This window comes from Bombina bombina, chromosome 4 (genome assembly GCF_027579735.1).
Source record: "Bombina bombina isolate aBomBom1 chromosome 4, aBomBom1.pri, whole genome shotgun sequence".
In the NCBI taxonomy this organism is placed as follows: Eukaryota; Metazoa; Chordata; class Amphibia; order Anura; family Bombinatoridae; genus Bombina; species Bombina bombina.
Window position 1 is genome coordinate 229310692 of NC_069502.1, and position 13492 is coordinate 229324183.

At 38.5% G+C, this 13492-nt stretch overlaps 1 protein-coding gene across 2 annotated transcripts in view; it reads left to right on the forward strand.

The window, feature by feature from the left end:
• Window positions 1-13492, forward strand: part of GK5 (glycerol kinase 5) — a 163856-nt gene that overhangs the window by 23415 nt on the left and 126949 nt on the right. For both annotated transcript variants that reach the window (XM_053709816.1, XM_053709817.1), the window contains one exon: window positions 6961-7092. In XM_053709816.1, coding sequence (XP_053565791.1) covers window positions 6961-7092 — 132 coding nt within the window. The remainder of the gene's footprint in view (window positions 1-6960; window positions 7093-13492) is intronic.

Consider the following 13492-nt stretch of genomic DNA (forward strand, 5'->3'; position numbering starts at 1 on the left):
CGTAATTTCAAAGCAGGAGCAGCATCAACTTCCTCTGCACCAAAACAGGAAGGAGCTGTTGCTCGCTACAGACAAGGCTGGAAACCTAACCAGTCCTGGAACAGGGGCAAACAGGCCAGAAAACCTGCTGCTGCCCCTAAGACAGCATGAATTGAGGGCCCCCGATCCGGGACCGGATCTAGTAGGGGGCAGACTTTCCCTCTTCGCCCAGGCTTGGGCAAGAGATGTTCAGGATCCCTGGGCGTTAGAGATCATATCTCAGGGATACCTTCTGGACTTCAAATCCTCTCCCCCAAGAGGGAGATTTCATCTGTCAAGGTTGTCAACAAACCTAACAAAGAAGGAAGCGTTTCTACGCTGCGTACAAGATCTTTGATTAATGGGAGTGATCCATCCAGTTCCGCGGTTGGAACAAGGACAAGGGTTTTACTCAAATCTGTTTGTAGTTCCCAAAAAAGAGGGAACCTTCAGGCCAATCTTGGATTTAAAGATCCTAAACAAATTCCTAAGAGTTCCATCGTTCAAGATGGAAACTATTCGAACAATTTTGCCCATGATCCAAGAGGGTCAGTACATGACCACAGTGGATTTAAAGGATGCTTACCTTCACATACCGATTCACAAAAGCCATTACCGGTATCTAAGGTTTGCCTTTTTAGACAGGCATTACCAGTTTGTAGCTCTTCCATTCGGACTGGCTACGGCTCCAAGAATCTTCACAAAGGTTCTGGGCACTCTTCTGGCGGTACTAAGACCGCGAGGAATTTCAGTAGCTCCGTACTTAGACGACATACTGATACAAGCTTCAAGCCTTCAAACTGCCAAATCTCATACAGAGATAGTACTGGCATTTCTAAGGTCGCATGGATGGAAAGTGAACGAAGAGAAAAGTTCTCTCTTTCCACTCACAAGAGTTCCCTTCCTGGGGACTCTGATAGATTCTGTAGAAATGAAGATTTACCTGACAGAGGACAGGTTAACAAAACTTCAAAGTGCATGCCGTGTCCTTCATTCTATTCAACACCCGTCAGTAGCTCAATGCATGGAGGTAATCGGACTAATGGTAGCAGCAATGGACATAGTTCCTTTTGCACGCCTACATCTCAGACCACTGCAACTGTGCATGCTAAGTCAGTGGAATGGGGATTACTCAGATTTGTCCCCCACTCTAAATCTGAATCAAGAGACCAGAAATTCTCTTCTATGGTGGCTTTATCGGCCACATCTGGCCAGGGGAATGCCATTCAGCAGGCCAGACTGGTCAATTGTAACAACAGACGCCAGCCTACTAGGTTGGGGCGCTGTCTGGAATTCTCTGAAGGCTCAGGGACTATGGAATCAGGAGGAGAGTCTTCTTCCAATAAACATTCTGGAATTGAGAGCAGTCCTCAATGCTCTTCTGGCTTGACCCCAGTTAACAACTCGGGGGTTCATCAGGTTCCAGTCGGACAACATCACGACTGTAGCTTATATCAACCATCAGGGAGGGACAAGAAGCTCCCTAGCAATGATGGAAGTATCGAAGATAATTCGCTGGGCAGAGTCTCACTCTTGCCACCTGTCTGCAATCCACATCCCGGGAGTGGAGAACTGGGAGGAGGATTTCTTAAGTCGTCAGACTTTTCATCCGGGGGAGTGGGAACTTCATCCAGAGGTCTTTGCCCAAATACTTCGACGTTGGGGCAAACCAGAGATAGATCTCATGGCGTCTCGACAGAACGCCAAGCTTCCGCGCTACGGGTCCAGATCCAGGGATCCGGGAGCGGTCCTGATAGATGCCTTGACAGCACCATGGACCTTCAGGATGGCTTATGTGTTTCCACCTTTCCCGATGCTTCCTCGATTGATTGCCAGAATCAAACAGGAGAAAGCATCAGTGATTCTAATAGCGCCTGCATGGCCACGCAGGACTTGGTATACAGATCTGGTGGACATGTCATTCTGTCCACCTTGGTCGTTACCTCTGAAACAGGACCTTCTGATTCAGGGTCCTTTCAAACATCAAAATCTAACTTCTCTGAAGCTGACTGCTTGGAAATTGAACGCTTGATCTTATCAAAGCGTGGTTTTTCTGAGTCAGTTATTGATACCTTAATACAGGCTAGGAAGCCTGTTACCAGAAAGATTTACCATAAAATATGGCGTAAATACCTATATTGGTGCGAATCCAAAGGTTACTCTTGGAGTAAGGTTAGGATTCCTAGGATATTGTCTTTTCTACAAGAAGGTTTAGAAAAGGGGTTATCCGCTAGTTCCTTAAAGGGACAGATCTCAGCTCTGTCCATTCTGTTACACAAGCGTCTGTCAGAAGTTCCAGACGTTCAGGCTTTTTGTCAGGCTTTGGCCAGGATTAAACCTGTGTTTAAAGCTGTGGCTCCACCATGGAGTTTAAACCTTGTTCTTAACGTTTTACAGGGTGTTCCGTTTGAACCCCTTCATTCCATTGTTATAAAGTTGTTATCTTGGAAAGTTCTATTTTTAATGGCTATTTCCTCGGCTCGAAGAGTCTCTGAGTTATCAGCCTTACATTGTGATTCTCCTTATTTGATTTTTCACTCGGATAAGGTAGTTCTGCGTACTAAACCTGGGTTCTTACCTAAGGTAGTCACTAACAGGAATATCAATCAGGAGATTGTTGTTCCATCCTTGTGCCCAAATCCTTCTTCGAGGAAGGAACGTCTTTTGCACAATCTGGATGTAGTTCGTGCCCTTAAATTTTATTTACAGGCAACTAAAGATTTTCGACAAACGTCTTCCCTGTTTGTCGTTTACTCTGGTCAGAGGAGAGGTCAAAAAGCTTCTGCTACCTCTCTCTCTTTTTGGCTTCGTAGCATAATTCGTTTAGCTTATGAGACTGCTGGACAGCAGCCTCCTGAAAGAATTACAGCTCATTCTACTAGAGCTGTGGCTTCCACTTGGGCCTTTAAGAATGAGGCCTCTGTTGAACAGATTTGCAAGGCTGCAACTTGGTCTTCGCTTCATACTTTTTCCAAATTTTACAAATTTGACACTTTTGCTTCTTCGGAGGCTGTTTTTGGGAGAAAGGTTCTTCAGGCAGTGGTTCCCTCCGTATAAAGAGCCTGCCTGTCCCTCCCGTCATCCGTGTACTTTTGCTTTGGTATTGGTATCCCAGAAGTAATGATGACCCGTGGACTGACCACACTTAACAGGAGAAAACAAAATTTATGCTTACCTGATAAATTCATTTCTCCTGTAGTGTGGTCAGTCCACGGCCCGCCCTGTTTTTTATGGCAGGTAAAAAAAATTTGAATTATACTCCAGTCACCACTACACCCTTGGCTTCTCCTTTCTCGTTGGTCCTTGGTCGAATGACTGGAGGTGACGTAGAGGGGAGGAGCTATATAGCAACTCTGCTGGGTGAATCCTCTTGCACTTCCTGTAGGGGAGCAGATAATATCCCAGAAGTAATGATGACCCGTGGACTGACCACACTACAGGAGAAATGAATTTATCAGGTAAGCATAAATTTTGTTTTTCCTCTTGCTCATTTACTGTACCCACACATATTATATACCGTTTTTCTCGCCATTAAATGGACTTTCAAAATCTACCATTATTTTCATCATATCTTATAATTTGCTATAAAAAAAATACAAAATATGATGAAAAAATTGAAAAAAACATACTTTTTCTAACTTTGACCCCCCAAAATGTTACTCATCTACAACCACCAAAAAACATCCATGCTAAATAGTTTCTAAATTTTGTCCTGAGTTTAGAAATACCCAATGTTTACATGTTCTTTGCTTTTTTTGCAAGTTATAGGGCAAAAAATACAAGTAGCACTTTGCTATTTCCAACCCATTTTCTTTCAAAATTAGCGCTAGTTACATTGAAACACTGATATCTTTCAGGAATCCCTGAATATCCATTGACATGTATATATTTTTTTTAGAAGACATCCCAAAGTATTGATCTAGACCCATTTTGGCATATTTCATGCCACCATTTCACCGCCAAATGCGATCAAATAAAAATTGTTCACTTTTTCACAAATTTTTTCACAAACTTTAGGTTTCTCACTGAAATTATTTACAAACAACTTATGCAATTATGGCATAAATGGTTGTAAATGCTTCTCTGGGATCCCCTTTCTTTAGAAATAGCAGACATGTATGGCTTTGGCGTTGCTTTTTGGTAATTAGAAGGCTGCTAAATGCCACTGCGCACCACATGTGTATTATGCCCAGCAGTGAATGGGTTAATTATGGAGTATGTAGGGAGCTTCTAGGGTTAATTTTAGCTGTAGTATAGTGTAGTAGACAACCCCAAGTATTGATCTAGGCCCATTTTGGTATATTTCATGCCACCATTTCACCGCCAAATGCGATCAAATTAAAATAAACGTAAAATTTTTCACAATTTTAGGTTTCTCACTGAAATTATTTACAAACAACTTAAGCAATTATGGCACAAATGGTTGTAAATGCTTCTCTGGGATCCCCTTTCTTTAGAAATAGCAGACATGTATGGCTTTGGTGTTGCTTTTTGGTAAATAGAAGGCCGCTAAATGCTGCTGCGCACCACACGTGTATTATGCTCAGCAGTGAAGGGGTTAATTAGGTAGTTTGTAGGGAGTTTGCTGGGTTAATTTTAGCTTTAGTGTAGAGATCAGCCTCCCACCTGACATATCATACCCCCTGATCCCTCCCAAACAGCCCCGTTCCCTCCCCCACCCCACAATTGTCCCCGCCATCTTAAGTACTGGCAGAAAGTCTGCCAGTACTAAAATAAAAGGCATCTTTGAATATTTTTTTTTTTAAAAGAGAGCATATTTACATATGCTGCTATGTAGGATCCCCCCTTAGCCCCCAACCTCCCTGATCCCCCCCCCAAAACAGCTCTCTAACCCCCCCTCTGCCTTATTGGGGGCCATCTTGGGTACTGGCAGCTGTCTGCCAGTACCCAGTTTGCAAAAAAAAAAAGGGGTTTTATTATTTTTATTTTATTTTTTTCTGTAGTGTAGCTACCCCCCACAGACTAACATCCCACCAGCCATACCGATCTTGCTAAATTAAAAATAATATCCCCCTTTTTCCCCACTTCAAATTAAAATATTTCTGTAGTGTAGCGGTTCCCACCCACTCCCTCCCCATGCACGTGCGCGCCCACCTCCTGCATCATCCAGGGCCATCGATGGCTGCCACCCACCTCCCACACCGGCTCCCACCCACCAACGAACTTAGCCGTTAATGTCGGATGGCTAAAAATGGTTATTGCAGGATGCCTCGATATCGAGGCATCACTGCAATAACCGGAAAGCAGCTGGAAGCGAGCAGGATCGCTTCCAGCTGCTTTCCACACCGAGGACGTACAGGGTACGTCCTCAGGCGTTAACTGCCTTTTTTTTGAGGACGTACCCTGCACGTCCTCGGTCGTTAAGGGGTTAAAGAGATTTTTCTTACCGGTCAGTGAATTTAATAAGAATTAAAACATAAAAAAGCCATTATTCATTTGTTGTTGCAAAATGTGCAAACGGACATGATTTAAGACTAACAATGTCTGCTGTGTTGTTTGGATTGTTGTTAAATGTTTTCAGCCTGTTAAATATATAAATATATATATATACATATATACATATACACTTACAGGAACGAACAACTGGCTCAATACTATTGTTAGCCTGTTCTATGGCGATTTACCACCTGGTTGCAGTGTTTTTTTTTAGCCCAGTAATGCTTTTCACAGAGTAGAACTTTCCTGTAGTATATCAGTCTGATCCCGCCTATTACGGTCAGTCCAGCGCCGAAATACCAGGCAACCCCAGACGATCGTTTCGGCCTTCATTGGGCCTCGTCAGTGAGGTTTTAGACGTAGTCAGTGTGCTTAGAGGAATACTGCTACACCTCACTGACAAGACCCAATGAAGGCCGAAATGATCGTCTGGGGTTGCTGTGTTCCTTGTTCAGAGAGGAATTGTCTCGTATTTCGGCGCTGGACTGACCGTAATAGGCGGGATCAGACTGATATACTACAGGAAAGTTCTACTCTGTGAAAAGCATTACTGGGCTAAAAGAAGTTGCACCCAGGTGGTAAATCGCCATAGAACAGGCTAACAATGGTATTGAGCTGGTTGTTTGTTTGTTCCTGTGAGTGCACTTCTCTCTCTCTGTGTGTGTGTGTGTGTGTGTATGTGTATATATATATATATATATATATATATATATGTATGTATGTATGTATGTATGTATGTATGTATGTATGTATGTATGTATATATATATATATATATATATATATATATATATATATATATATATATATATATATATATATATATATATATATATATAAAATTTAGTATCCCTTATATTTCACAATGTAATTAACCATCAAGGTAATATCTGTAAGGAAAGTGTACACATTATTTGGTGAGGCCTTATTCTTGTTTAGAAATTAATCCACTTTCCTCAAAGTATCACCTGATTTCATATAGTGCGACTATGAAATTACTGCAACATTTGTTTATTCTAGGTTTTAGTGATTTAATAAAGGTATCCTGTGCATAAATCAGATTATTGTTAAAGCTTCTGTAAAAAAATATCTATCCGTACGTATGCTTTTATATGATTTGTCACATTCAAAAATTATATCTTGTCTTTTCATAAGTGTTGCCTTGTAATATCATCAGTATTTTGCGGAAGCGCTTCTTTACAGAAAGGGTGATTGATTCATGGAATAAACGAAGGTGGGTATGACAAACGTGACCTTAAGAATGCCTGGGATAAGCATAAGGCTATCCTACAAGATAGATAAGGTTATAAGCATAAGGCTATCCTACAAGATAGATAAGGTTATAAGCATAAGGCTATCCTACCAACTAGATAAGTTTATACTTTTAGGAAATCTCAGGCAGACTTGGCCTATGGCTTTTATCTGCCGTCAAAATCTATATTCTATGTTGAATTCAAGTTTTAATGAGAAACTTTCTTTTTACCAGGCTGTCCATGGCTCCTGTAAGCTTTTGCATTTTTTTACGCGAACAAAACGTTTTCTGGCAGCCAGTTTGATAAACTTCACCACTCAGCACGTGTCTCTTCGTTTGGTGTGGGTCTTACTCAATATACCTGAGGTAATTCAATCTTTATGATAAAATGTGCATTTTTCTTTATGTAGACAACACATTATAGTCAACTTTTTTTTTTTTTTCAAAGTAATTTTTATTGAGGTTTAGTATGTAACAGTACAGGCAAGGATTGCTTCAAAAGGCATAGAAGAGTACAAGAAAGAAAAGTAAAGTTATTCATAATGGTAAATATGCCGTCATGACTGTTACATCACAGATTTACTCAAATATACAAGAGATAAACCTCACAATTTCTAATTCTTACATCTCTGCAAACTCTAGTGTCACATTATACAATAAAAAAGCAAAGTCAATAATAATGAAATAAGATTAACAACTCTAGTGAAGGTCCTCTCCGTTCCTGGCACAAAGATGGGAACCATAATTATCTTATTTGCAAAAAGAGACAAGGAAAAAGAGGAGATATTACCTAATGTCTCGTTTATATGAGCTAAAGGAAAGAAGGGAAAAAAAAGAAAGAAAACACAAACCCTCTATTACCAGAGATCAAGGAGAACTATCTCTGAGTGTCTGAAGGGGTATGTTAGATAATCTATTTCCTCGGATGGGAGAATTATAATAAATGTAGACCATTTTTTTTTTATGATGCATTTGTTTTTTCAAATAATTTTTAATTTCTGAGATACTAGGTACAGAGTTATCTTGCCATTTGGAGAAAATTAAGCTTCTTGCTGCCAGAAATGTCATGTTCATGATCTTTTTATGTTCAGAAGACAAAATGCTATCTTTGCAGCCTTATTTCCTATTGGTTCAATCACATAACCACCTAAATGGGAACTAACGACTAAGCTTATTATATTGGCAGATATCCGTTTTCAAAACGGACCGTTGCATGTAACTAAAAATAACCAATCAAAATGACGCCTACTCAGTCATAGTGTTTTCTATTATGCCTTGTTAGACAGTTTATTGTGGTGACTACCTGAGAGGGGACTGATACTGTGCGAACTGTTTAATCACATGTTCATACATTTCACCAATCAGGTGCACGCCTACCATCCCATTGGAATATAATGAACGTACATTGTATAGGGGTAATTCGTGGCGACTACCTGTTTGAGGACTATTGATACCCCAACAGTCATGTCGCATAACTTGTCTGCCTACCTATTACATAAGTGCCTACATTTCATCGGAAATTTATGTAAAAAAAGATGAGGAAAGAAAATTTAAAGTAACATTTACGGTTTTGTTATTACAACATAACATTGTTTAATATATTCTAAGGCTTATATAGTGTGTCCCGTGCATAATCATATTTATTTTAGAAGTTAATAAAAAAAAAAAAACACACACAAAAAAACAAACAAACAACCATAAAGGCCCTCAAATATTGATCATATAGTAGAGGAATGGCTTGAGAGATAATAAAAAAACAAGGGGGTTTGAGTTCTCGATAATCCACACATAAAATGTGCCCTTAGACCCTAGTTGTTACCATATCTCTTTATAAATGTAGCCAATAATTGTTATTATCATTTATTCTGTTTGGGGTTACACTGTTCAAAAGGAATATCCATTTAGTTTCTCTTTGAAGTAGTGACGTCTGTGTATCTCCACCTCTGTTACAACACTTAATTGTATCCAGACCCCAACATTTTAAGGCCTTAGGGTTGGCATTGTGGTGTGTCAGAAAGTGTTTAGCCACAGTAGTAATTTGTTTTCCCTTTTCTAATGCCTTCCTGGCGGTTCGAATGTTACTTAGATGTTCAGTTATTCTAACTTGATAGGGTGTGGGTGGACATACCAACATAGTAAATATTGCAGTCACAGCTTAGACAATAAATTACATTATTTATTTTTTTTGTTGCAGTTGATGTAATTCTTGTATAGGAGTTTATTAACAAAACGGTCAATGTTTTAAAAAATTTTTTTATCATGTGTTGACAGGTTGAACATGAACCACAGGTTATTGACCCTCTGAAAAGTGGTTTCCTCTTGGACAATCAGTCAAAATGACTGATGACCAACGAGTCTTGTATATTATGTGCTCTCTTAAAGGTCATTGCCTATTAGATAAAATGCCTTTCAAATATTCACCAGATTCCAGAATATACCAGTACTTTTCAAAAATGTCCCTCACTTCATTAGATTGTTTATTATATGTGGAGATAAACCTGATGTTATCAATATCTTCTGATTTATCTTTGGGGACAAGTAGGGTATTTCTGTCTGTATTTATAGCCCTATGGTAGGCCCTAGATAAACATCTTTTTAAGTAACCTATACCAAGGAACCTTTCTTTGAGATCTTTTGCTGCCTCTTTAAAGCTGTCTACTGTGGAGCAATTCCTCCTAATTCTCAAATATTCACCTATTGGAATATTTTTGGTGACTGTAGGTGCATGTGCACTAGTGACATGTAACACATTATTGGTGGCAGTGCTTTTCCTAATCAATTATGTGACTAGTATATTTTCTGTGGTTTTAGAGATGGTTATGTCAAGAAATTTGACTAGATTACAGGAATTCAAAACCCCTTGTTTTTTTATTATCTCTCAAGCCATTCCTCCACTATATGATCGATTTTTGAGGGTTTTTATGGTTGTGTTTTTTGTTGTTGTTTTTTTTTAACTCCTAGCGTTGCTGTGTATCATATTCATTAACGTAGAGCTTAGCAAACGTTGCTCGCTACCCTGGCTTTCTGCCAGGAATGTAGCGATTGTATTAAGGTAAATATATATAAGGTCTATATCATGTTATGATCAACAGTAAACAAATTGAATATCTACTGATAAATAGCGTTGATATATAACACATTCATTAACTTAATTTTTGCACACGTTAATCGCTACCCTGGCTTTTAGCCAGGAATGTAGCGGTTAAATTTTAAGAAAGTATTTACAAAAAAGTCCCTGTTTGCATTATGACCAGTAGTGAGCTAATTTTAAAAACCAACAAAGAACCCCTAAAACTATACATTTTTACAAAAACACTCCCAGATGGGATATATAAATGCAAAACATCTGCAAAACATTTATTCAAAGAAAAATATAGTGTAGCATTATTTGGACAGTATTGTACTGCATGAAGTAGGTTATAGCTGTCATAATGGCAATGAAAAGGCAAATAAGACAGAATATAATAACTCTTAATGAATAGGTCTTTAATTCAGACATTTTCTTTTTAAAGAAACGATGAGTCCATAGATTTCATCCTTACTTGTAGGATTACGCCTCCAGGTCAGCAGGAGGAGGCAAAGAGCACCAAGCAGAGCTGTATATATAGCTCCTCCCCCACACTCCAGTCATTCTCTTTGCCTATGTTAGTGATAGGAAGAGGTAAAGTGAGGTGTTAGTTATAGATTCTTCTTATTATTTTTAAAGTAGTGCCAGAGTGTGCTGCTTTGTTCTAGGGTGTAGCCGTAGTCCATATCAGTCTCTACAGTAGAGCTTTTGGTGGCTTTAGAGCAATGGGAACTTGTGGGACATAATTCTCACTGTGCCTCCCATATTCTGATCCTGCCCTTACCAAGAGAATCTGAGGGATTTTACTCAGGACTTTCGTTTTTGTTGCAGGTCCATGGGAGGAAGAGGACCTCCTAAACCTGGAGACTGCCTTGCTGCCAGGCAGACCATGAGGTAAGTGCTGACTTTATTTCTGGAAGAGGATTCTCAGAAAAGGGTCTGGGCACTTTATTATAGACCACAATGAACTTAGTAGTTTCTCCTAGCCTATTAGGGGACTTAGGGCAGTTAGGACACTGGGGCTTATATGTGTCTCATCTCCCGGTGATCTCATATCATTATGTTGAAGCTTACCAGGGTATTTTTTATGGAGGCTCTAAGTGTTATGTAGAGCTCTCAAATTTTTCTGCAGCTGTTTAGCATTTTTCTCTAATGATAATAACAGTATTAATATAATGAGCTGTTTTTTTCACATAATGACAGTGTTTATATAAGGTGGTGAATTTATACTTTACTCCCGGTGCCTATACTTAGGCAAGGCGACCGGGAGATCTCATACTGGGCTGTTTATAATAGTGTGGTATGTGTTATGACGACATCACCATGATATAGTGCATTCTATGTCTTGTTCCCGGTGCCTATACTTATGCAGGGCGACCTGGAGATTACTTGGCAAGCTGTATGAAATTTTGTGTATACACAGCGTTTTTTTCATGTGTATTCTACTTCTTACTCACGGGGCTTATACTATTAATAATGGCGCCCGGGAGTTGGCTTCTGAAACTCCCAAGAAGGGCGGAGCTTGTTTGGCGCCAAATGTTTGAGCGTCCCCTTTCTAACACGTCCCACTATCGGAAGGAGTGGGGGAAATCTAGCATGTGCGCTCAGTGATTGCCACTTTCTCTCTCTCTCTCTTCCGGTATCAGAAGGATAGGAGGTTTTCTTAACCAAGTTTTTGCGCTTAGATAGCGCTATTGTATAGTCAGTATGTGGTAGGCGAAGGTTTACTGAGGGAAAAGGAAATCCTCAGATTCTTATGATTTGTGTCGAAAAGAAGACATTAAACTCTTTGAGAAAATGGTCAAACAAGATATAGACAAACTAGATCAAAACAAATTCATAGAGTGGAATATGACTCAAAAGGAACTAAAAATAATAAAAGATCTAAAAAATAATAACGAAATCACCATCAAGCAAGCAGACAAGGGCGGAGGAATAGTCCTTATGGACACATCTTTTTATTTAGAGGAATCGTACAGACTTCTAAATGACCAGACAACATATAAAAAATTAAGATCTAATCCCTTAAAAAACCAAACAAAAAAACTACAAGATCTTCTCATAAAAGCATTTAACTCAGGAGTACTTACAAAAAATGAATTTGATTTTCTAAACACTGTAAACCCCATTTCACCTACTTTTTACATACTTCCCAAAATCCATAAAAACTTAACTAAACCCCCTGGACGACCTATCATTTCAGGCATAGGATCCCTCACATCAAATCTTTCGCAATATGTCGATTTCTTCTTACAGTCATACGTTTCCCAGTTACCCTCCTATCTAAAAGACTCGACTCAATTACTCAACATCCTAAAAGATATATCTTGGGAAGAAAACTTCCTTTTAGTAACATGTGATGTAAATTCCCTATACACAAACATAGATCACCAAAAAGGGCTTAAAGCTATAAAATTCTTCTTAGACAAGGATCCAAATTTAAATAAAGAACAAAATAAATTCCTAATATATTGTATCCATTTTATATTATATAACAACTCTTTTTTATTTAATGAAGAGATTTTTCTACAACACAAGGGGACTGCTATGGGCACAAGGTTCGCCCCCAGTTATGCTAATCTATTCATGGGTTATTTTGAACATAATTACATAAATTCTAGCCCATGGGGGGCGAACCTTGTGCTATATTACCGCTATATAGATGACCTATTTATAATTTGGAAAGGCGAACCTGAACTTCTAGAATTATTTCTAGAAGACTTAAATAACAACACACTAGGCCTCAATTTCACTCATGAATTTAGCACAAACTCAATTCACTATTTGGACTTAGAAATAGAAATTAAAAATATGATGATTACAACCAAAACCTTTTTTAAAAAAACAGACGCCAATAACTACATACACAATAAAAGCTGCCACCTAAATAAATGGAAAACAAATATCCCCAAAAATCAATTCACCAGAATCAGGAAAAATTGTTCAGATATTAATCAATACTCCACCCAATCAGAAACTCTAAAACAAAGATTCATAGAAAAAAGATATAACATCCACATTTTGGAGAAAACACAATTAGAGGTAAAAGAAATGGATAGGAACTTGATACTCGCACCAAAACAAAAATCAGCACCTAACCAAAACAAAAACGATCCCTTATTTATTCCTTTTATAACGCAATACAACTCACAACATCATGAAATCAAAAAGATTTTAAACAAACACTGGCATTATATAAAACATGACCAAATTTTGGGACATAGATTGAAAAATAATCCCGACATCATTTTTAAAAAAGCAAAAAATCTAAAAAACATACTATCACCAAGTGAATTCAAAAATAAGGAAATTCACATCCCCAATACATTCGATCTTAACAAAGAAAAAGTTGAAGGCTTCTTTCCATGTATATCATGTAAATCATGCAAACATAGCAGCAAAATTAAAACCCTGAAATCTAATAATAACAACCAATATATCAACATCAAGGAAATCATACGATGTTCAGATAAGAATGTAATTTATTGTTTACAATGTTTATGTGGTTACCAATACTTTGGCCAAACTAGCCGCATGCTCAGAGACCGCATAAGAGAACACCTTCACCATATCGAACATAAATCAACTAGCACCAACCTATATAAACATTTTACTGAATATCATAATGGCAATATCCACCACCTGAAATATTGGGGAGTCAAAAAAGTTTTCCTTAATCCCAGAGGGGGAAATCTAGAA